General features: G+C 33.0%; 1 protein-coding gene across 3 annotated transcripts in view; it reads right to left on the reverse strand.

The window, feature by feature from the left end:
- LRP1B (LDL receptor related protein 1B) overlaps positions 1-22,524 on the reverse strand; it is a 1,950,491-nt gene that overhangs the window by 772,359 nt on the left and 1,155,608 nt on the right. For all 3 annotated transcript variants that reach the window (XM_031651763.1, XM_031651762.1, XM_031651761.1), the window contains 3 exons: positions 21,109-21,298; positions 12,589-12,711; positions 1,217-1,357 (listed from right to left, as the gene is read on the reverse strand). In XM_031651763.1, coding sequence (XP_031507623.1) covers positions 1,217-1,357; positions 12,589-12,711; positions 21,109-21,298 — 454 coding nt within the window. The remainder of the gene's footprint in view (positions 1-1,216; positions 1,358-12,588; positions 12,712-21,108; positions 21,299-22,524) is intronic.

Raw genomic sequence — 22,524 nt, forward strand, 5'->3', positions numbered from 1 at the left:
CACTCCAAAACTCTTGACGAATTGTGTCAATTTAGTATTTGATATTTTTTGGGGGATTCATACTTTGCAAGACAGATATTAATGGGGCTGAAAATAAGAAGTACATAATGTGGAAGTCAGGGCCTGATTTTAGAAAACACAGTCTTTATGCATTTATTATAATTTATGTATTTTGTATTAGTATACAATTTGAAAATATTTTTTAAAGTTCATATTCTTGAGATTTTTGTCCTAAAGCATCAATGTTTGAATAACACGGATGCCCAGACTAATTTTGCCCATTCTTAGAAAAGATCTCTAAAACTTTATTTGTATATTCTTAATTAAAAAAAAAAAAAAAGGACATGAAGGACTGTCAACTGATCTCATTAGTTCAGACCTAAACCTTTTCTTTCATTCATTTATTGAAAGGAAAAAAGTTTTAAAAACAATGTACTTAGGTGAAGTAAAAAGATCAAGGATCACTTTGTTCAATACATGCCTTCTTTTCATATAAAATATTTTATATCTCTCAAAATCACTTAGCTAGTGACTCTAATCAAATATATTCTCAAAATATTATTTAATGTATTTCCCCAAACGTTTTCCTAACACGTATGTGAGAAATTTTCCTCTGCCTACTAGCAACATGGAACTATTCCTATCCCAGCAGATGATAAATAATTAAACATAAGCCAAAGAGGGGAAAATCAAACCTTGATTTCTAAGTGCCCATATGTGTTTTCTACCATGTCCTGAGCCAGTGAAGCTATATAGTAACACGTTCCAAACCCATGTCTGTTTCCTTGGATCTTCTTCAAGACTCTGTTGCCAAAGAGCAGTGGAGTGAATCGTGACCTTCTGTACCAGTAATTTTGTCTTGAGGGAGTTTAAATTGATTTTCCACATCTTTAAATTCCAAAATCCAAAGAATTTCCCTATAGCAACCTCTGACAGTGGCGTGGTGGTGCTCATATCATGGAATATAAAAGGAGAAAATTCTTAGAGCAACTAAAATGATAATATGAAGGATGGAAAAGGATGAGAAAAACTGCTTTGAAACTATGCAAAGTAGGCAATCTATGGTCTACTCTTTATGCAAAAGGATGAATGAAAAATTAAACTAAGTTCAATTTGCATCTAAGATATTTTCAGATTTTCACAAACTGCCTTGATAATTCACACACTCAAAGACTTGGGAAAATACAGTTTTTAGGTGACTTGAAGGAGAACATACAGCAGTTTACTGAGTCCTCATCGCTTCCGTCTAGGCAATCATCGTCGCCATCACATTTCCACCGAGCTTGGATACAGTGTCTGTTTTTGCAGCGAAATTCTCCAGCTTTACATATGCGAGGTAGTGCTTCTCCAGGGTTAACTAGAGTTAAAAACAAAAAACAAAAAACAAAAACAAAAACAAAAAAACAAGATAAATGAACAATGCTAGCTATAGTCAGTCCATGAAAATTTAAATCTTGTCAAGTTTGTTTGTTTTAGATTCCACGTATCAGTGGGATGAGGTATTTGTCCTTCTCTGTCTGGCTTATTTTACTGAGCACAATGTCATCCAGGTTCATCCAAGTTGTTGCAATTGACAGAATTTGCTTTTTCTAAAGGCTGAGTAATATTCCATTATATATATATATGATGGTAGGTAAGGGTGTGTGTGTGTGTATGTGTGTGTGTGTGTGTGCATTTCACAATTTCTCAGTTGAATACACAGAGAATAAAGTGGTAGTGAAGAGGAAAAGAGGAGATGTAGGTTAAAGAGTGCAAAGTGGCAGATTGGTAGGATGAGTAAGTCTACAAAACCAAGGTACAATACAAAGACTATAGTTATAATATTGCATTAAAATATGCACTGGAAATTTGCTGAGAGTAGACTGTAGGTGTTCTTACCATATACACACACTAAAGAGTGACTATGAGAGATGACGGGCATATTAATTAAGCTATAGTAAGCATTTCACTATGTATATTAAAACATTATGTTGTACACCTTAAATATATACAATAAAAATAATGTCGTAAAATTTTACATGCTTTAAATTCAAAAATAGGTGATACTTATAAAGTTTACTATAATTGAACAGACACACAAATAAATTTTGCTATACTAACAAAATATTGTATCATTTAACTTAATGGAAAATATAAAATATTATGGTGACAGCCATCTTTGAGAAAAAGAAAATTTAAAATTTTTCTGACAACAAATATTCTACTAGATGAATATTGATCACGTAAGTTGGGATATTTGTGCCATATAAAACTAAAACACTACGGAGAAGTGAAGGGGAAAAATCACTCAGGGCACATATCATGCTGGAAGAATGTAATTCTCTGCAAGCCTGGATGCTGGAACTACTTGTTTTAACCTGAAACCAGTTTTATTGAATAGCTACTGAAACAACCTGCTGCAGCTCTAAAACTAGTTTTACTCACTTCTGTCACTCACTGGAGTTTGTGAGCTCCCCAAAACTTTAATAGTGCCAATAAGCTTTCTTGCAAAACAATGTGCAACATTTCTGCTTTCTAGAAAACTTCCAACTTTCTCTTTGTTTTTCGGCCATATAGAAGATCATCTAGTCTGTCTGTGCGTGTGCCCCAAACTGCAATTATTACTTCCCAAATAAAACAGTTTAAGTAGAGATGTATCTTTGTAAGATGTATTTTATTTGACTTTTAACAACTAAGAACTTGGAAGATTTATTTTAAACAACAACAACGCTGACCAAAGTAACAACAACATTAACAACAATAATACAATACCACTTTATATTTATGCTGAGTGTGCAGTTTCGCTTTTCAAAGAGCTTTTATTCGTAGTCTTAATTGATTATGATAACCTATAAGGCATATATGGCAAAGAATTTTACTACCTCCACTTTATAAATAAGTACACTGAGAATTAAAATAAAAAGACAATGCAATAGCACACAGCTTTGATGGCTATAATCACCTTGCTGGTCTGCAAGTAGGAGAAAAACTCAGGCTACTTAAGGGTTCTAGAAGTATTATGTTAATCAAAAGTATCTCTTTATGTTTGGGAATCTATGAAGTGTTTTTCTTCATATGTTCCAGGTACTCTAAACAAATGTTAGGAATTTGGTTAAGTGGGATTTATTCACAAACTGAGTCTTACTCTTCTTCTGTATCTAAGTGAATTAAATAGTCTAGAAAGAGAAGAGAATATGTGGCAATCAATGGTTAAAATAAATGATTTGTGTTTCATGGACTGTGAAAGGATAGAGGTGGGTGTGTCAAGGAGAATCAATGTAAACATTAATGTTACGTGGCCTGCTGTGGCATGAGGGATAAAATCCTTTGTGTCTAATCCAGGAATCGTGTGTCTTCTACCAGAATCCATGAATCTCAGGCTAACATGCTAGCTTGCAATCAGGGTAAAATCTCAGATTCTTCATTATTCTTGACATAATATACACTTTTTTTTTTAAATTCTTAGTTCTGATTTCCAAATTCTCCCAAGGCATAAAGCATCATTAATTATAATAATTCTAGCCCCACCCAAGCCTTCCAGATGTAGTTATATCACAAAGAAAACACATTATCAATGCAGACTATCGGGTTTGTTTAGGTTCATGATAACAGTCTAGCTAGCAACATCAATTATAAAGAAAATATTTAATGTGCTATGTAGTAATCTAGATAACATAGCAGCTTAGAAGTTCAAAATGCATGGTCTTTTCCCTGGCATTAAACAAGGTGACACTAGATGGCAATGTCATTTATCATTGAACCCCAGCCGACAGCAAGGAAATCTACCAACTTACATAAGATTGGTATTCTTTGTCTACCTTGAAAAAGTCTCTACAAAATATTTGTTTTATAATTAATTTTAACAAATTATGATGTCTCCACTTGAGGAGCTTCTTGAATGTAGAAAGAATAATTTCATATACAGAAAGGAACAATACCTAGAACAGAGCAGGGTATAGAGTTTATGCTCAAAATTGTTTGTTGGCTGATTACTGGAATTAACAGAGATTGGCATTATTGTAGTGAGAGATTCTACTCGCGGGGGCTGTATAAATCCTTCAGGAAAACCACAGCCCTTCAACTGGCTAAGCAGTTAATTCTCTTCTTTTATCACTCAAGGACATGGATAAAGTTGCAAAAGACAAAAAGATAAAACACAAAGACAAAAAGATAAAACACAAAGACAGAGGGATATGTAGACAGAAAGAAGAGAGACAAAGTTCCACCAACACTCAAAAGGGTGAATATATAAAAATCCATATACATTATTTTGTTCCAATGCATAATGTGACTGAATCTATATAGCACTTCGGTGTTTGAACACAGCCAAAAATTACTTTTAGTATATTAACAAGTGCTGGAATTGAACACTTTACTTCAGAGTTGTGCTTTCAACTATGTATTTGAAAACTGATACAAAACTTGTAATTCTACTGCCAGAATCATTTCTAGCAAAAATTCTACAGTATGATCTCACCAATAAGAAATTGACAAAGTAATAAATAATCCTATAATTTAACCAGGATCAAAAGTAAAATAACATGAATCATGGTATACTTGTCATGGAACTATTAGTTCTTACACATCTTGTGGTACCTGCTGTGAGAATAATGAAATCAGAAGGCTTATGCATGAGTCTCCAAGGTACTACAAAAGAAAATATGCATTCCAGAATTATTTGTCTTTGGCAAAAACCGGCTGGAGTTAACGTCCAGGTCATAATGATGGGAAGTAGGAAATACTGTTAAAAAACTTTTATTTATTTATTCATTTTAGTTTGGATTATCTGAGATTGGGAACTCAGCTCAGCTTCTGGACTCAAGGCATATTCCTGACCTTAGTTTAATAACCTGTGGTGTGCATGAACAAGAGCTGATGCTTCTGACTTTGCTTTTTCTCTTTTCAAACACAGTGTGGTGATCTATTCTAAATTAATTTTTCCCTCAATTGATGCATTGCTGTCAACTGCATCAGAATTATAACTCAGTCATAATAATATTTGTCCTGGGACAAAAAATAAAATAAAATGTCTTTCTATTGTTTCTACTTATCTAATATTGCAAAATATTTTTGTTTATTTCTTCATTTTAGGAGCCCAGAATCTCTTATTGCCTCTTTATTTGAGCAGGGAGAGAGAAAAGAACCAAAAAGAAAACTTGAAGTTGTGGTTTGCTGGATCTCTTTATATAAGCTTGCCTATACCCGAAGACTGTGTGAAAAATGCTGTTATAGGTTTAGATTTTTCTCCTTTAGATCATAGCAGTATGACCTTTCATTAGATAGAGTGGTCTTCTGAGCAGCCAACCTAAGTGGTACATAATCTTCTGTGGTTCCCATGCACAGAGGGCCATAAATATTCATCTGGATGGGCTTCTAAACTTTTTACTGCCTTAAACTTTTTACTACAGATTAGACTGCATATATCCTAGAACATAATACTTGTCACAGCCAAGCAGATAAATGGTTCACCATAGTGAAGCTCTGTTTCTTGACAGAGGAATATATCTGGAGCTCCAGAAGGGGATAAAGGTCACAGAGTACCATTGACACATAATTGTGCAATGCTGTCCCTTGGATAACCAATGTTTCTGCAATGTTCAAGTTGCTCTCCTGGGAGAAAGGCACATTGAAAAATTCTGTCTTATTTTTAGGCCACTAAAGAAGAATTAAAAGAATTACTGTTTCTTTACTTTAGACAAAATAATCTTGCTGGAGATTTTTGATGTTGTTGTTGCTAATAGTGACTCACCGTCTTTGGAATCTAACTTACTTTTTGGGATTGTTCATGTCCTTGTTTATTAATATTCTGTGTTGTGATTTTTTTCTCACAAACATGTCAAGAGAAATACAAAGTTTACTTGGTAATTGATCACCTAGCTTTACACACTTTCTCAGGGGTAGTAAGTTCCAAGTTACTATGCTACACTCGACATCATTTCTAGTTGTGAGAGGATTTGACCGTGACAGACAAGATTCAAAAAGACAGAGTCCATCCTACTCTCCTTTCGGATTCTCTCCAAGCATGGCATTAGAATTCATCCTTAATCAATCATGTAGCATGTCAATATTTTTCTGTTGGGTACATGTCTTTTCCAGCATAGCCTTGTGTTACAAGTTCATTGAGAAAGAGTCATTGGTGTTTAGCCCAGCTTGAACATTTGCCAGTGGGTTTTTGTTCATTTGACGTCAGTTTAACAAGGATGACTGAAACCAGGAAGATCAAGTCACAATGGCTGCAACTTTGTTTTGCTTGTTTGACTCAGATTACACAGTTAATCCAGATAATTCTAGTTCACATGACTATAACCTAGCCTGAACTAAATCAGACATCCAGAAGAATCAACACTAATGAGAGGTTAGTGGCATACTGATATTTACTATGAACTACTGTACTCAGCAACCATGAATTCCATTTGCAGTTGTCTGCAGTTTAATTTTTTCATATGCAAACTAAGGCTAACATATCTTTGAAAAACCTTTACAATTAAATAAAAAGGAACTGAAATAATTTCTATAAACATACGTTCTTTCTTTGCATGAAATGAGTTATTATATTATTCCCCTTAATATTTCCTAATACATCTGAAGGGCACCTAGGCAAGTTGCAGGCTATATGAGAAGATATAGCAGAATTTTTAACAGCCAAATGCAACTACAGAATCTCAAATAAGAACTTATTTTTTGTTGATGTAACATTGTTTAGTGCAATGAGTATAGAAAAAATTCTCTTCTCTCTTTTCCCTTTTATTGCATTGGGGTTACCTCATCTATGAATTATAGATATTAGAAAATGAGACCAACAGCCTCAGAAAAAAATTTCTCTAACTTTCACCAGGCATAAAATCACATGTGTACTCTGATAACAGATTTTCTAACATCAGCTTTGTAAACAACGTTGTATATAGTATTTTCTTACAAGCCAAAGCCATTTAATTTCTATTTACACAGAGATATGCAGTGGTAGCCTGGGTTACTTAGACATAAATACTCACCTCTGTTTGTTGTTTTTTTCCATAGTTAAGCATCAATCTGAATCATTTCAAGTGCTACTGAAGCATGTGCTCAGCTAGAGTTCTTTTAAGATATTTGTATCTGTGACTTCCAAGAAACTACTGAACATGTTTTATTGTTTTTGGTTTGGCAGTTTTGGCAAGGAAGCAATTACATAAGACAGAATAAGGATGAAAGGTCAGAGATACAAAAAAGGAGGGACTGATAATCACTGCTGAGGAAAAGCAATACTGGAAACTCATTCGTGGATCTGGAGAAGGTGACAGGAACATTTACTTAGTTATTTATTTATTTATTTTCAAGATGGGTCTTGTTCTGTCACCTAGGCTGGAGAGCAGTGGCACATACAATCACATCTCACTGCAGCCTCAACTTCCTAGGCTCAAGAGAGCCCCTGCCTCATCCTCCTGAGTAGTTGGGTCTACAAGCATGCACCACCATGCCTGGCTAATTTTTTTCTCTTTTTTCAAGAGACAAGGTCTTATTATGTTCCCTAAGCTGGTCTTGAATGCCTGGATTCAAGCATACTTCCCACTCTCGGAGTGTTGGGATTACAGGTGTGAGCCACCACACTTAGCCAGACAGGGCCATTTCTAATATAGTACAGTACCCAAGCAGATATCTCTGTGTGTCCTCTCCCACCATGATATTTAAACACAGGTGAACTTTGTTAAAATAAACATAAAGGAGAAGCTTGATCAAAAGACCAGATGTAACTATGAGGTGCAATAGTCAGTGAAGTATAAAAGTGAGCAATTAAGACAATTTTTCAGTCTCAGGGTCTTAAGTGGATGTGAGGAGAAGCATTTGCCATTGACTTGGTGATACCCAAAATATGGCATAGGAGGGCTTTAGATGTGTCTATTACAAGTACAGGTGGAGGTGCCACAGGCTTCCCTCCTCAGGGACTAGAGACTAGATTAAGGGTTAGTGTATACCCCAATGAGCCTTGATTCCTACATTCCACTTGCACTGTGGGCCAAAGGAGCAAGCTTTAAACTCACAGAGAACTGATTTGTAACTCATCTTTCATTTTCTTTACAGCCACAGAATGTACATGGAAATAGGAAATTGATATAAATCATAACAATTCATTTAAGTCATGATAAAATCTTTGCAGGATTTTACTTCCTAGATTTTTTTTAGTGACAATTCTTTTTGTTGTTACTTATGCTTGTCCCAGCTCACTTTTATACTGATAGTGTTTTTCCTCTCATTTTTTCCTTTCCCTGTAGTCTACAATGCTGTTTTTTTTCATTTATTCATCAATCTATCGATATCTTTCCTATATCTATATCAATATAGATGTGTTCACTTAAAAGTAACCCATACATTTTTAATGGAGCATAAGAATGAAACTAAATAGGAAATATAATTTGAAGGCCAACGATGCACTAATTATGATCCACATAATTGAAATTAAAAACCTAAGTAGAAAATTTTAACCTCAAAATACTATGCAAATATTAGTACCTGATGAATGCAAGTCCCCTCCCCCTGTAACTTATTACAATGATAAAGAGCAAGAATAAAAACTTACCAGATCTCCGAGAGTTTGGCCTCTTGATCATTTTACTGACATTATCATAAGGGAATTTTCACTTTTTACAAGGCCAATATAACTAGATTTAAAAATTCATTCATGAGTCCTTCTAAGTTATGCCACTGGAAATTGAACAAGCCTGTCCATCTTTAGGTAGACAGAGAGATCCTTTGCTCCTGCAGCACAGACTATAAGGTCTGTATACAGTTATATATACAGACCTTATAGTCTGTATATAACTATATATATACACACACACTATATATAGTCTGTGTGTGTGTGTGTATGTGTGTGTGTGTGTATGTGTGTGTGTGTGTGTGTGTGTGTGTATATATATATATATATATATATATATATATATATATCCTTTGCTCTTATTTCTACCAAAATAAGAGCATTTTTTGTGCTACCTCCCATCTTTAAGAGGAAGTTTATGGGTGGAGCAAAGGCATGATGAGACCTCGTAGAAGTCCCTGAAAGCTGCTCCGTGTGTGCGTGTGTGTGTGTGTGTGTGTGTGTGTGTGTGTGTGTGTGTGTATGCATGCATGTACATTTCATCTTTTCAAAATGTCAGAGTCATTCAATTGGGCTAGCAGAAAATTTCATTCTATGCCAGGAAAACAATTTTAAAAGACTCCTTGGCAGAAACTGAAAAATTAAACTAGCAAATGTACACATAAACCATATCTTTTCTCCCAATAACTAAGATAAGATTCAGCCTAGCAGCCAACTTGGCAGACTTTACGTTGTTCAAAGTCATGCTTAATCCCTGCTGGCAAACTGTGGATCTTGATAGGTTTCTTTCTTTTCTGATGATAAACAATAAAATAAGAATTAAAAAATAATACCACAGAATAAAGAAACGGAAACAATCACCTGGTGACTCAGAGAAAGTTTACCTCTGAGAACTATCTTCCACAGAAATCAACTTACAGGCAATTTACAAAGTTTCATTATTAAAGAAGAAAAAAAAACCTTACTAGAAAGGTAAAATTCCTATTTGTATTCTGAAGTATGTAATTATAGAATACAATAGGTACAAACTTGTAGAATTTTAAAGGGAGATTTTGCTCAGCCAAGAATTAATATTCAGAATAAATGCTGTTTACATAAAAAGGCAAAGGAGGCATATTTGGAACTCAACAATATATACAGTCATCCCTCAATATCCAGGGGGGATTGATTCCAGGATCCCCCGTAAATGTCAAAATCCATGGATACATCCTTTATATAAAATAGTGCAGTGTTTACATATGACCTGCACATATCCCTTCATACACTTTAAATCATTTTTAGATTACTTATAATACCTAATGTAAGGCAAATACTATGTAAATAGGTTCCAAATTATATTGTTTAGGAAATAATTACAGGAAGGAAAGTGTAAGTGTTCAGTACAGATGGTCCACTGTATTCTACATAGTCTTCTTGAAGAAGTTATTTCAAGATATATTCCATCTATCCTACACACCAGTGAAATGAATAAATGAACAATGGAGTGCTAAAATTTTAAGTACTAAGCAATACAAGTAGTGAAACGCTGATCTAGGCCTAAAAATATTGTACAATTGATTAACAAACTAAATATAAATGTCAAAAATATTTTTATAAAAAAGGACTTATTTTTTGGTAATTCAAAATCATATTCTTGGTCAGATATGCTAATTTTATAATAAGTGAAAGTGAAGAAGATGAGAAAAGTAGTAGAAAAGAAACCAAAGTTCTCATGTCCAGTAGTTGGAACTCAAAATAATAATAAAATAATTTAAAACTGAGGGTATTATTCCAAATGCCCAAAGAAGATGTAACAGTGTCCAATTGTTACATCTAAAAGACATAAACTGTATGGTAAAATACATAAAAAGCCATAAATGGTAACAGAAACAGACAATTACCTATAACAATGCATCATAAATACCAAATGTCAACTAAAAAGAAAATAAATAGTTTGAAAGGCAGTCATTAAAAATTATGTTTACAAAGATATTTGGTTACATGATCAGATGCTTATGTTCATATTAAGTAAAAATGACAGAATTTGGGATCTAAATTCCAAATGTCTTACTTGCTAATTATGTAAACTTGCAAGGTAATTAGCTTATAAGTCTAAATTGTACATTGTAAAATGAGATGGTGATATGGTTTTGCTGTGTCCCCATCCAAATCTCATTTTGAATTGTAACTCCCACAATTCCCACATGTTGTGGGAAGAATCCAGTGGGAGGTGATTGAATTATGGGGTCAGGTCTTTCTCATGCTGTTCTCATGATAGTGAATAAGACTCATGAGATCTGATGATTTTAAAAACAGGATTTCCCTGCACAAGCTCTCTTCTCTTGCCTGCCACCATCCATGTAAGATATGACTTGTTCCTCCTTGCCTTCCATCATGATTGTGAGGTCTCCTGAGCTATGTAAGCCCATTAAACCTATTTCTTTTGTAAATTGCCCAGTCTTGGGTATGTCTTTATTAGCAGTATAAAAATGGACTAATGCAGATAGTAATAGTATCTTCCTTACATGGTTTTTGTAAAGACTAACAAAAATCACAAACTGTTTTACAAAATGCCACATCCATACTAGTGTAAACATTCACTCAATCTTACCTACAATTATTATCATTAGTAGTAAAAATAAATCCCAGTGATATATCACTATAAGAAACTGTATTAAGATGTCTTAGAGGTTTATTTCTGAATACTGGCATTATAAGTGGATTCTTTTATTTTTAAGATATTTTCTTATATGTCTTAAATCCTAAATATCCTTTTAAAAATATATCTTTTCTACATCAGAAGAGATAAGATGTTATCGATAAGCTGAAGTTCTTTTTATTACACTTATCCTTCGTGTCTCACAAGAGACAATCATTATAAATGATAAAATAAATACATGAAATGTTTATTCAGCAATTTGTGATGGTTAATTTTATATGCCAACTTGACTGGGACACGGGGTGCCCAGATGTTTCGTCACACATTATCCTAGATCTGTCTGTTAGTGTGCTTTGGATGAGATTAACACTTGAATTAGTAAAGTGAGTGAAGTAGACTTCCCTCAGTCGTGTGGATGAACTCGCTGTAATCCGTTGGCCAGAGTGGAACAAAAAGGCCAAACCTGCCACAGGCAAAATAAACTTCACCTGCCTGATTGTTTGAACTGGGACATCGGTTTCTTCCTGCCTTTGGACATAAACTGAACCATCAGCACTTCCTGGGTCTGAAGGCTGCTGACATTTGGACTAGATGCACATCATGGGCTCTTGTGAATTTCCAGCTTGCCATCTGCAGATCTTAAGACTCATCGGTTTTTATAATTAAACAAGACCATTCCTTACAATAAATCTCTCTATGTATTATATACAACCTATTAGTTCTGTTTTTCTGGAGAACTCTAACACACAACTCAAGATTAAATCATTCTCAAAATGTTACATAGTTCTCAATACACACATAGCATTGCTGGTGTTACTGTGCTTAAGGGACACCATATGGGGTAGAAAGAAGAAATTTCAAAAGTCGTATCAGAATAATAAGATGCAGTAAATTGAGAAATGTCAGCAAAAGTTAATAAAATTGCCTTTAACACAGATCAATCAATCCAGTTAATTCACTATTTGAATAGTCTGTAAATTCCTTACAAGTCTTTTTGCCTCCCTCCTTGCTCTTCACCACTTAATATAGATAACTGAATCAGGAAGCCATTTAAAGTCATTGTAGACCTATGTTGTGTGTCAACATACCATCTGTCTAATCAACGACAATGTATGTTTAGTTGCAACTGCTTAAAGTTCTCTTACGCTTCTGTGGCATATACTTATTTACATTTTTTACTAAATCACACATAGCAGTGAACTCCACAAAATATTATCATTGTCAATATTCCTCTGTATATTCGAAATTAATCAGTTAATAATTTATAGTCTAAAAAGAATTATATCTAAGTAATGATCTGAATTTCTCGTTCCAAGTCTCATTTTAATTCCTTTAGTCTCTTCTGCTTCTAGTATCCAGAAAGAGCCCAATAAACAATAAGGGTAACATGCAAAGAACTTACATGTGCAAGTTGTCCCATTTTCATCCAAAAGTTGATTATCAGCACAAGCACACACCCGGCCTCCTGGGATAGCCAAGCAAAGCGTACTACAGCCCCCATTATTTACTCGGCACATATTGTCACCTGCAAGAGGAGGAAAGCAAATGTGTCAGAGAACTCTGATTCACTTTCTTTCCAGGAGGTGAACATAGATGTAATTACATACACATATATGTGCTATGTATATTATATATTTAGTAATATAGTCAGGATTTCTGCCGAATCATACTAAATTCATTAATGTTTGAAAATATGTGATGCATTGGTAGATAAGGATAAGTTTCTCATTAATTGGAGGAGATAGAGGTCTGAGTGAAGTTAGGTACTAGGTGAGGAAAGAGAAACAACAGAATGGTGTTTGTCTTGGATCGTTTTCAGATTAGGCCTATTGTATTCAGGTCTGAGTTCTTTGGAAAGTAGACCACTGGCTCTCAGAATGTGGTTTTGGAGCCCCAGGAAACAGAAAGCAAATGAGTGTGGGAGCAAGAGTGGGGTATTCTTTTCTCTTGTGCAGTATACACCACAAAGTCAGTGTATTGAGGACTCCAGGAATCACAGGACATCTGTGAAGACTCAAAAATGAGCAGCCTTGCTAGTATAAGGTGACTGTCCAGTTCACAAGGGTGAAAGTGTTCTCCCGGTGGATCCAACAAGCAGAGGCACGAATGAGGTATACGATAGACATCAATTAGGCAGGCATGAGAGGAAATTCACAGAGGTGCTATTCACGAACCTATGTCAGGCACCCTTGCAGACTCTCAGATAAAATTGAGTAATTATGTTTAAATCAGCAAGTAATAATTGTTCATAGTCATAGTGATATTTCAGTAAACATAATGTATAGTAATCAGATCAGGGTAATTGGCATATCCATAATCTCAAACATTTCTTATTTCTTTGTGTTGGGAACATTCAATATCCACCTTCCAGGTATTTGAAACTATATATCATCATTAACTGTAATCATCCCACAGTGGTGTAGAACCTTGGAACTTATTCCTCCTATCTAGCTGTAATGTTGTATCCTTGAACAATTGTAAAGGTGTTGGTACAAATAAATACAATTTAGATTGCCAATTCATCTTACAGGTTGGAAAGGAAAGGAAGAAAGTGTATTTACACTTGTGCATCACTTAACGATGGGTATACATATTAAGAAATGTGTAATCATATCATTGTGCCAACATCATAGAGCATGCTTACACAAACCTAGATAGTAGAGCCTGCTGCGCACCTAGACTACATGGTGCTAAAAAAATGTTAGCTAGATGGTTGGGTGCGGTGGCTCACGCCTGTAATCCCAGCACTTTGGGAGGCCGAGGCAGGCGGATCACGAGGTCAGGAGATCGAGACCATCCTGGCTAACACGGTGAAACCCCATCTCCACTAAAAATACAAAAAATTAGCTGGGCGTGGTGGTGGGCACCTGTAGTCCCAACTACTCCGGAGGCCGAGGCAGGAGAATGGCGTGAACCCAGGAGGCAGAGTTTGCAGTGAGCCCAGATCGCGCCACTGCACTCCAGCCTGGGCAACAGAGCCAGATTCCGTCTCAAAATAAATGAATAAAAAAATAAAAATAAAGTTAGCTAGAAAAATATTTTATGTAAAAATGTCATCTTTAAAACATGTTTAAGTGACTACTTTTCAAACACAGTGCTAAAAAATTGTATACCTCTATATCAAATATTGCTTCTGGGCTACAAACCTGTACACAACATGTTATGGTACTGAATACTGTAAACAATTATAACACAATGATAATAGCATTTCTGTATCTGAACATACACAAGGTACAGTAAAAATACATTACCATTACCTTATAGGACCATCACCATACGTGCAGTCCATCATTGACTGAACCATCTCTATGCCACATATGACTATACTTACCTATAAATGTGTCAAACTTTAAAGAGAATGCAACACTAGCAATACAATAGGTAATATAATCGCAGGGTCATATTACTCTATGTTGCAGTTTGTTCAAAGTATCAATAAATAACATTTGGATTATATCAGAAGATTTTACTGAAACATTAAAAATAGCGAGCTTTTAATTACCTAGAGCCATACAATAAGAGAATAAAATGATTAAAGTGCAAATACCAGCAGTGTGATTAAAGTGACAGACTAGGTTGTAATACTGTGAGCCTCAGAGGTTGGATGTGCTATGTGGAGGATAATAAGACGTGAGAAAAAAACTCTAAAATGCTCCTTCATGCAATAAATATTCAATACATTACCACAGGTTATCATTGAGTGCCCACTGATCAGAAAAAATGACCTAAAGTATATTCTCATTTCATTATCTTGAAAAATAAATTTAATTCACTGTGTTTATAACAAATTTAAAAATACATATGAAAGCCAAGAAAGCTAATAATTCATGCTACAGTATCAATTGCTGAACTCAGAGGGTAATTAAGCCTAATACAGAGTTTTTTTTTAATAGGAAATGCATAAATGCTTTAAGCAGCTTCCATATCAGGTCATGTTTATTCCACGATCATGGAATAAAAATGCAATGCTTCATAGAATGAATAGTTATTCTATGTTGTACACATTCTGTACAGGATGAAATAGTATATTTAATATTTTAGGAGCATTCAAATTCTGGAAAATTAGAATTAATTCAGTATATTTTGAGAAATATATAAAGAATTTAAGCAGTAGGAAATAAGGAATTACTGACAACATATTGAAATGTTGAAATTATATGCTAAATATATTCTTTAATTCAGTGGTTTGCCTCATACCATTCTAAATGAATATGAAATTTAAGTACTTAAAAATAAATTAGCATTATTCAAACTTTGAAATATATTTATTTTCTGTTAATACTACATATTAAGAGAGAGGAATTGGTTATTTGTTCTGTCATAATAGAAATCCAAAATCTAAATTAATTTGAATAATTCCGTATCTCTCCTCTGAAGGGCTTAGATCTTTTTTATTTTAATAGTGACCCAACATATTTTTGAATTTCATTAATATGTTCCAGACAGAGCTCATATGATAGTATTTTTTGAAGTTCCGAGAACTAGAAAAATATTTTATGTAAAAATACCCTCTTTAAAATATGTTTTAATGACTACTTTTCAAACACGGACCTATATATTAATTAAAATCATTAACATATTAATAGCTGTTGTTAATGAAAAATTAGAATCAATCCCAGAGCTAGTTACTTTACATATATATTATATTTTTTTCAATTTTTAAAATAAAATTACAAAGAAGGTTTTTTCTCATTTACAGGTAGGAAAACTGAATATCTGAGCAACTAAATGACTCTTCCAATATGTAGAAATAGGAAATAATTCTTATTAAATTATCATTTATTTCTAGATAATCATTGATTATATTTATTTATAAATAATTAGAAATAAGATTTTCTCTAAAATTGTGTTCTCAAACACTAACTTATTTATATATATTAAAATAAAATTAGATCAGAAAAGACATACTAAATATAATATACCAAAACCAACAAAAGTCTGTTACTTTTAGGAAGCAGATAGTTTTTAAAAATCAAAGATTCAAGGAATGCAAATGAAGAATAGTTTTCAATATCTAGTTGAAGATGGATGTTTGGCTTCATCAAAAACTTTGTCTTTTTTTTCCCCAATCTTGTATCTTCCAGAAGCAAAATTATTCTCCACCTTACAAATAGTGCACGGCATAGAGTGTGTTTGATAAACATTAGTTAAATAAATAAGTGGTGAATGCAACTTTTAGTTAGTAGTTTGAATGACAAGAACAATCATTTGGAGTGCAGGCACAGGTATAAGTTTGTGGATAGATAGAACTTCCAAAGAATGGTAGTAAAGACACAAATAATATGTGAAAACATTTCACAAGCCTATATTAACATCTTAATGTTTTTAGACATTAGCATTTTAACTTTTGTTAATAAAGTATCTTTTTTTTGAGCAAATGAGAGAATATAAAATCCAGCACAAAGGAATTCCATTGTTTCAGGCTTTCTTTAATCTGAATTTTCTTGAAAATTGAATAAAGAAAACTTGTTTTCTATATATGTCCTGGACTCTTGACTTCTCAATGTCTTATCATAGGCAAAGTGAGAAATCTCTGAAGTTAATATAAAATACGTAAAACTATGGAGATTCTCTCTTTTTTTTCCTAACTAATGTAGGAATATTCGAGCTTGTAGTTTAGAAGGGGCAGTAGATATCTCATGTATTCCAAAAGTTAGATAAAGGCTAAGAGAGTGAGATCCCAAGGCCAGATGAATTATGCATTTAATCTAGTATAATTTCAGAAGAATTGATTTTGAACGATGTCAATCAATCTGAGGCAAGGATTAAATGTTTCTTACTTTTTCTTTCTTTCAAAATCAGATGCTCATTGAAGACTGTGTTTCTATTTGACTTGCTCTGAAGCCACTTACATAAGTGTGTGTGTATAACTATATTAAGAGACTCCTTAAATTTTGTTTTTTTGGTTTTTTTTGTGAATATCTCAAAAATGGGAGATTTAAAAAGAAAGAAAAATTTTGTGATGATGGTCCCATCACCAAATCGAAAGGTTTTTATTAAACCTATAAAATAATGTGATTAATAAATATGTCATACATTAAATAAAACTGCTATGTCTCTTATATTAGTCCTGTATAACCTAAAATCTCTAAATCCTGGATCTATAAAAGCAGACAAGGGAAGTTTTATATTAAAAATATACATTTGAATACAAAACTCATCAGTGATAAAATTATAATGACCAAAGAAGATTCACATTCCTTTTCTTCTATCTAAAAGTATAGAAGATATATAATTTTGGAAATTAAATTGGCCACACAAATTAAACACAGAAAAATACTTTCTGGTCAAATGAATCTGAATCTGAATCTCAGTTTAATCCCTGGCTCACTGTGTTTCTTGAGGGTCAATGGCTACGTCTGTCTGATCCTTGGGTTTCTCATACATAAAATATAAATCCATAATATCTATTTTAGATATATGTTGTGACAATTAAATAACAATGCTTAATCCACTTCCCAGTTTTAATAGTTACAGCTATTTCTTAGTTAATAAATGTATTCTATTTGTCATAAAATGATAGGATACATTTAATCAACCCTTATTAAAATATTACTTAGTTTTGATTATCTCATTCCCCACAATGTACAAAAAATCAAAGTGTGCTTTTGAACCTAGAAAATGAAAAGGAAAGACTATTATTTTACACAATTGTTGCTCTTTATATGCGGAATAGCAGAAGAAAGGTTTAAAAACTTGTTCCAGATATCTAATGTTAATGAAAAAGGAAAGCTTATAAATTTTACCAGAAGAAATGACAGTAGTATCTGAGAAAAACATCCTAACACTAAATCCCTAAGAATTACTTAAGAATTCTTTCCTAGAGGTACCTTTCTGTTTAGTATGTTATGTATTTATATCTACCTTCCTGAAATTCACTGGTATATTCCAAATAACTTGACAAGTCTTTTTTGTTCTAGACAGAGTTTTGCTCTGTCACCCAGGCTGCAGTGCGTTGGCACATTTTCGGCTCAATGCAACCTCAGCCTCCCAAATTCAAGCCATTCTCCTGCCACAGCTTCCCGAGTAGCTAGGATTACAGGCTCCCACCACTGCCCCTGGCTAATTTTTGTATTTTTAGTAGTGATGAGGTTTCACCATGCTGTTCAGGCTGGTCTCAAACTCCTGACCTCAGGTAATCCACCCACCTCAGCCTGCCAAAGTGCTGGGATTACAGGTGTTAGCCACTGTGCCTGGCTGTTGACAAGTCTCTTCTAATGTGAGGAGTAAGGGGGCATCTGATTAGTTGACTAATGTTCTGACAATGAGTCTAAAATATTTAGATATCTCATTATTAGCATTCCCGAATATTTTTCATGATGTTCTTGTCAGGTGGAGTGTGTGTGTGTGTGTGTGTGTGTGTGTGTGTATTAATACTATCTATTCATACGTACAAAAACTATATATAAATATATATAGTTTATATATACTATATATATACATAAAGTCATATAGTTTGTACTCTCTCAGAGAGAGAGAGAGAGAGAGAGAGAGACTCTAAGGTTATATAAGATTAGTTTCTTTTATTCCATTAAGAAAAGGAGATATGTACTACTTAGAGATTTGGTTTTCTATTCAATTGCTAAATTTTATCCATAGGGGAAAAAAGAAAAACGGTCTAACAGGACAATATTAAACCAACATTTATGGGACATGGATCGTCTATTTTCAAATATTTATTAATATCTGATGTTCAAAAGATGTAAAGAGTAACACCATTGGGAGAAAATTATAGTAAGACAAACTGCCCACATCTGGACATCTGAATGTATTTTGCTTTATAATTCAGCTACTTTGATCAATGTAGTAAAAGACACTAAAAATTTAGAACTCAAGTAGATTATCTAATATCAATGTCCCTTGAGAGAGTTAACAGTATTAACCAGGAATCCTTTCCATATTGTATTGCTTGATCAAACATACAGTTAAGTACTAGGTAATCCTTAGCTATATGAAGAAGTGGTAGAAAACTAAAATCAATTGATTAATTCAACTAAGTTAATAAAAATTATCAATCAATTATTCTCAGTACGTTCACTCAGTAAGACAAAACATTATGGTTTCTACAATAAAAATTGAAAAAGAATTTAGTAATTAGAGCTCAGTTTTTATTTTAATGTCCTGTCAATTAAAATGGGGAAAAACACTTTTAAAAGACCATTTTCCATCTAAGGAATAACATTATACTATTATACATCAATGGCACCTTTCAGAACACCAAAAATATTATCTATCAGAGTTATGTACTTCATTGTATATTATTATGCTGCACTATTCCATTGAATATTTATTTAAAACGTAACTTTAAAAACAAATGCCTTTTATTAGAGAAATTATTAGGCAAGTTACGTATCATAATTTGTTTGTCAGGCACAGTGCTATGGAAGTTTTGCTTTTCAATAACAAATAGCTATTTAACCATCATGGAAATGCCATGAAGAAGGTATTTCTTATTTTTGTTAAATCTTTCATCATGAGTCCAAAGTTTGGAAAGGAGAAGTTGTTAGGACCCAGATCTAAGCCCAGGGCATTTTTCACTACATGTGTTGCATTTAGTTAAACAACTCACTAAAGCAACTGGAAGCTTTAAGAATCTGAAGATGGTAAAAATGTTATGGACTTTGGTGAGGGAAATTCAGCAATGACATTCAAGAGGAACAATTCTAAAGAGAAGGGAAATGGAAAATGTGATTGTATATTGATTGGACTGTGAAGTGAGAGAGAAGTATAATCCTGAAAAGCAGATCTTTCACAATATGAAAAGGATTGTTTCTATTCATATCCTGGGCTCTTGTTCAGTGTAGGCAAACTATGGCAGTGTGGTGGGGGTGCAGGGTTTATATGAATATAGCAAAATATTCCTTTTTAATCTATCCAGGCAATTATTTCCATTCCTCATTTCTTGTCCATAGCTATGGCTTGTGCCATCCACATAATTTTAGTTTTATTCTTTTAAAAGATAATTTTATCTTTTATCAGCTATTGATATTTCTCATTTATACATTTCCATTATTTTATACAATTGCATTTGTATTCCATTGAAGCAATGTTAATACAATGAGAAAAAAACTGAAGCTTTATTGCTCTAGGATCACTGTTCTAGCTGAAGTATCTTAAAACACTCTGTTGCTAGATAATTTCCTATTGATAGCATATGTGTTAGGAAATTCATAATATAATTTATTCATCTTAAATGTATTGAACTGCATGTTCATTAAATTTTTACAAGGATATCCCTATTAAAAAAAGGAAAAATGATTATTTAGACTCACAAAATCCTACCACATAATGTACTAAACTGTTTTCTTTGTTCAGTACCTAAATTCTGAGTAATGCTATGTGCAGATGTCCTAATAAGTATTAATAACTCACACAAATAAAACATATTACCTGATTTTAAGAAGACACAAATATTGTGATAGATGGTTTTACTTTTGTGTCATCTAAAATAATTATGTGTTCCTTAAATTGCATTGAAACTAACCAGATAAACATACTAAGATACTTCTTAAAATAACATTTTTCTTGTATAATGCATCTTCAATTTTCAATAGTTTTCTTTTCAAACTAAGGAAGTTCTCACATTTAACCATTCTTACTCTTTAAAAACATTAAGATAATCGTTTTACTTTAAATAACTAACACAGCTTTCTTCAATGAAAATCACATGAAGAAAAGGAAACACTTGGAGAAAACCTTAAACCTCACTTATAGAGAATTCCCAGGGATAATCACTCAGGCTATTTAGAACAACAAAAAGTAAATTTCTATGATAACAAAGTCTGATTTGATTGACTTTGGAGCAAATTTGACATCTTTTTTCATAAAACTGTAGCAATGCTGTCAAGATAAACTTTTTAAAACTACTGCGAAGTATTATTATATGTGAATCTCAAAAGCATTTTTATTTGTTTTTTAATACCTTGTTGCTTTCGTGGATCATAAATCTGAAGCCCAAATAGGGGTGGTCTTTCATGCCTCAGCAATGTCACCTCACTCGTTATCAAGTCGAGTTGAAAAATGGAACCATTCATATAATCTGTCCAGAACACATAATTTCCATGGTGCGACAGTCCAAAAGGGTGGTTCAGCTCTCTCCCACTGTAAACAATCTGTAAAATATAAACACATTGTGAAAAATCAGAACTTGACTTTAGAAACATAACCAGATATTTAGAGAAAGTGATACTCAATAAGTATAACAGATAATAATCTAATATCTTAACTCATTTTCTCTGATAGATTTGAAAAATGGATTTCACAATGTGAGCATATTTTTTGTTTGTTTTAGGGCATGCTATTTGAAGGAAACCATCTATATTTTATCCATGTAAATTATTTCATCTATGGCACAAAAAATATGGTTAAGAATGCAAATATTAAAATGACTTTTCCCTACTCTCATTTCTGTTTCTTTTGCTTATGATATTTCAGTATCATATCCTGGGATAGAAAGCAATCTGAATAATCATGTGTATTACAACATTGCTCATCCAGTAACCAACAGATAGAAGATGTTCAAACAGCATTGGGAGTAAAAATAATCCTCTTACTTTAATTGGGCCAAGGCAAATTTAAGAAATCTTGGATCTGACAGAAAAGGCGGTAAAGATTTTAATTTTCAACACAGACGCATTTATTCTTAGTAAATAGATAAAAACTCACTGGCAAATTAAATTCTGATTATGTTAATGTATTCACTTACATTCTAGTTATATTGTTTTGTTGTTCCTTAAATGGAGGAATCATGTGATAAAACTTTAAGTCCAGTTTCACATGAAGGATTGTAGAAGGGGAATAAATTATACCTCAATAATAATACTTTTTCACCTTTCACCACAAATAAAAATATATTGAATACAAGACGAAAAAGATTTTGTATTCACTTAATATTAGAGAATTAAGAAAATTATCTAAATAATTTAGGGTCAAAAATTTAAATTTTGCTCCTTTTAACTGAATTATTCTTACCAAATTATCATATATTGAATAATTGACATGGTTTCTTAATTTTTTTCACCTTTTCGTAAGCTAAAATATGCTGGCCATGAAAGTATTATGTTTATTGTTTACATACCAACATCTTCTAAGAAAGCATAAAGATTTATCTAGCACCTGTTAAGTATGTGACATTAGGTTAAATGCCAACCAATTGTACTTATTTGAATAAAGTATTTACAGTATTGTTAGAGTCAATCAACATTGATTGATTAGTATTTCTTTCTAAAACAGAATCCATAATGAGTAGGCTTAGCCAAATATGCAGTTTTTCTTTCCAAAAAGAAAAGAAATACAACTTGAAGGAAGTATTTTAGTCATTTCTAACATTCCCTTTTAC

This window comes from Papio anubis, chromosome 10, assembly GCF_008728515.1.
Source record: "Papio anubis isolate 15944 chromosome 10, Panubis1.0, whole genome shotgun sequence".
NCBI classification, from domain to species: domain Eukaryota; kingdom Metazoa; phylum Chordata; class Mammalia; order Primates; family Cercopithecidae; genus Papio; species Papio anubis.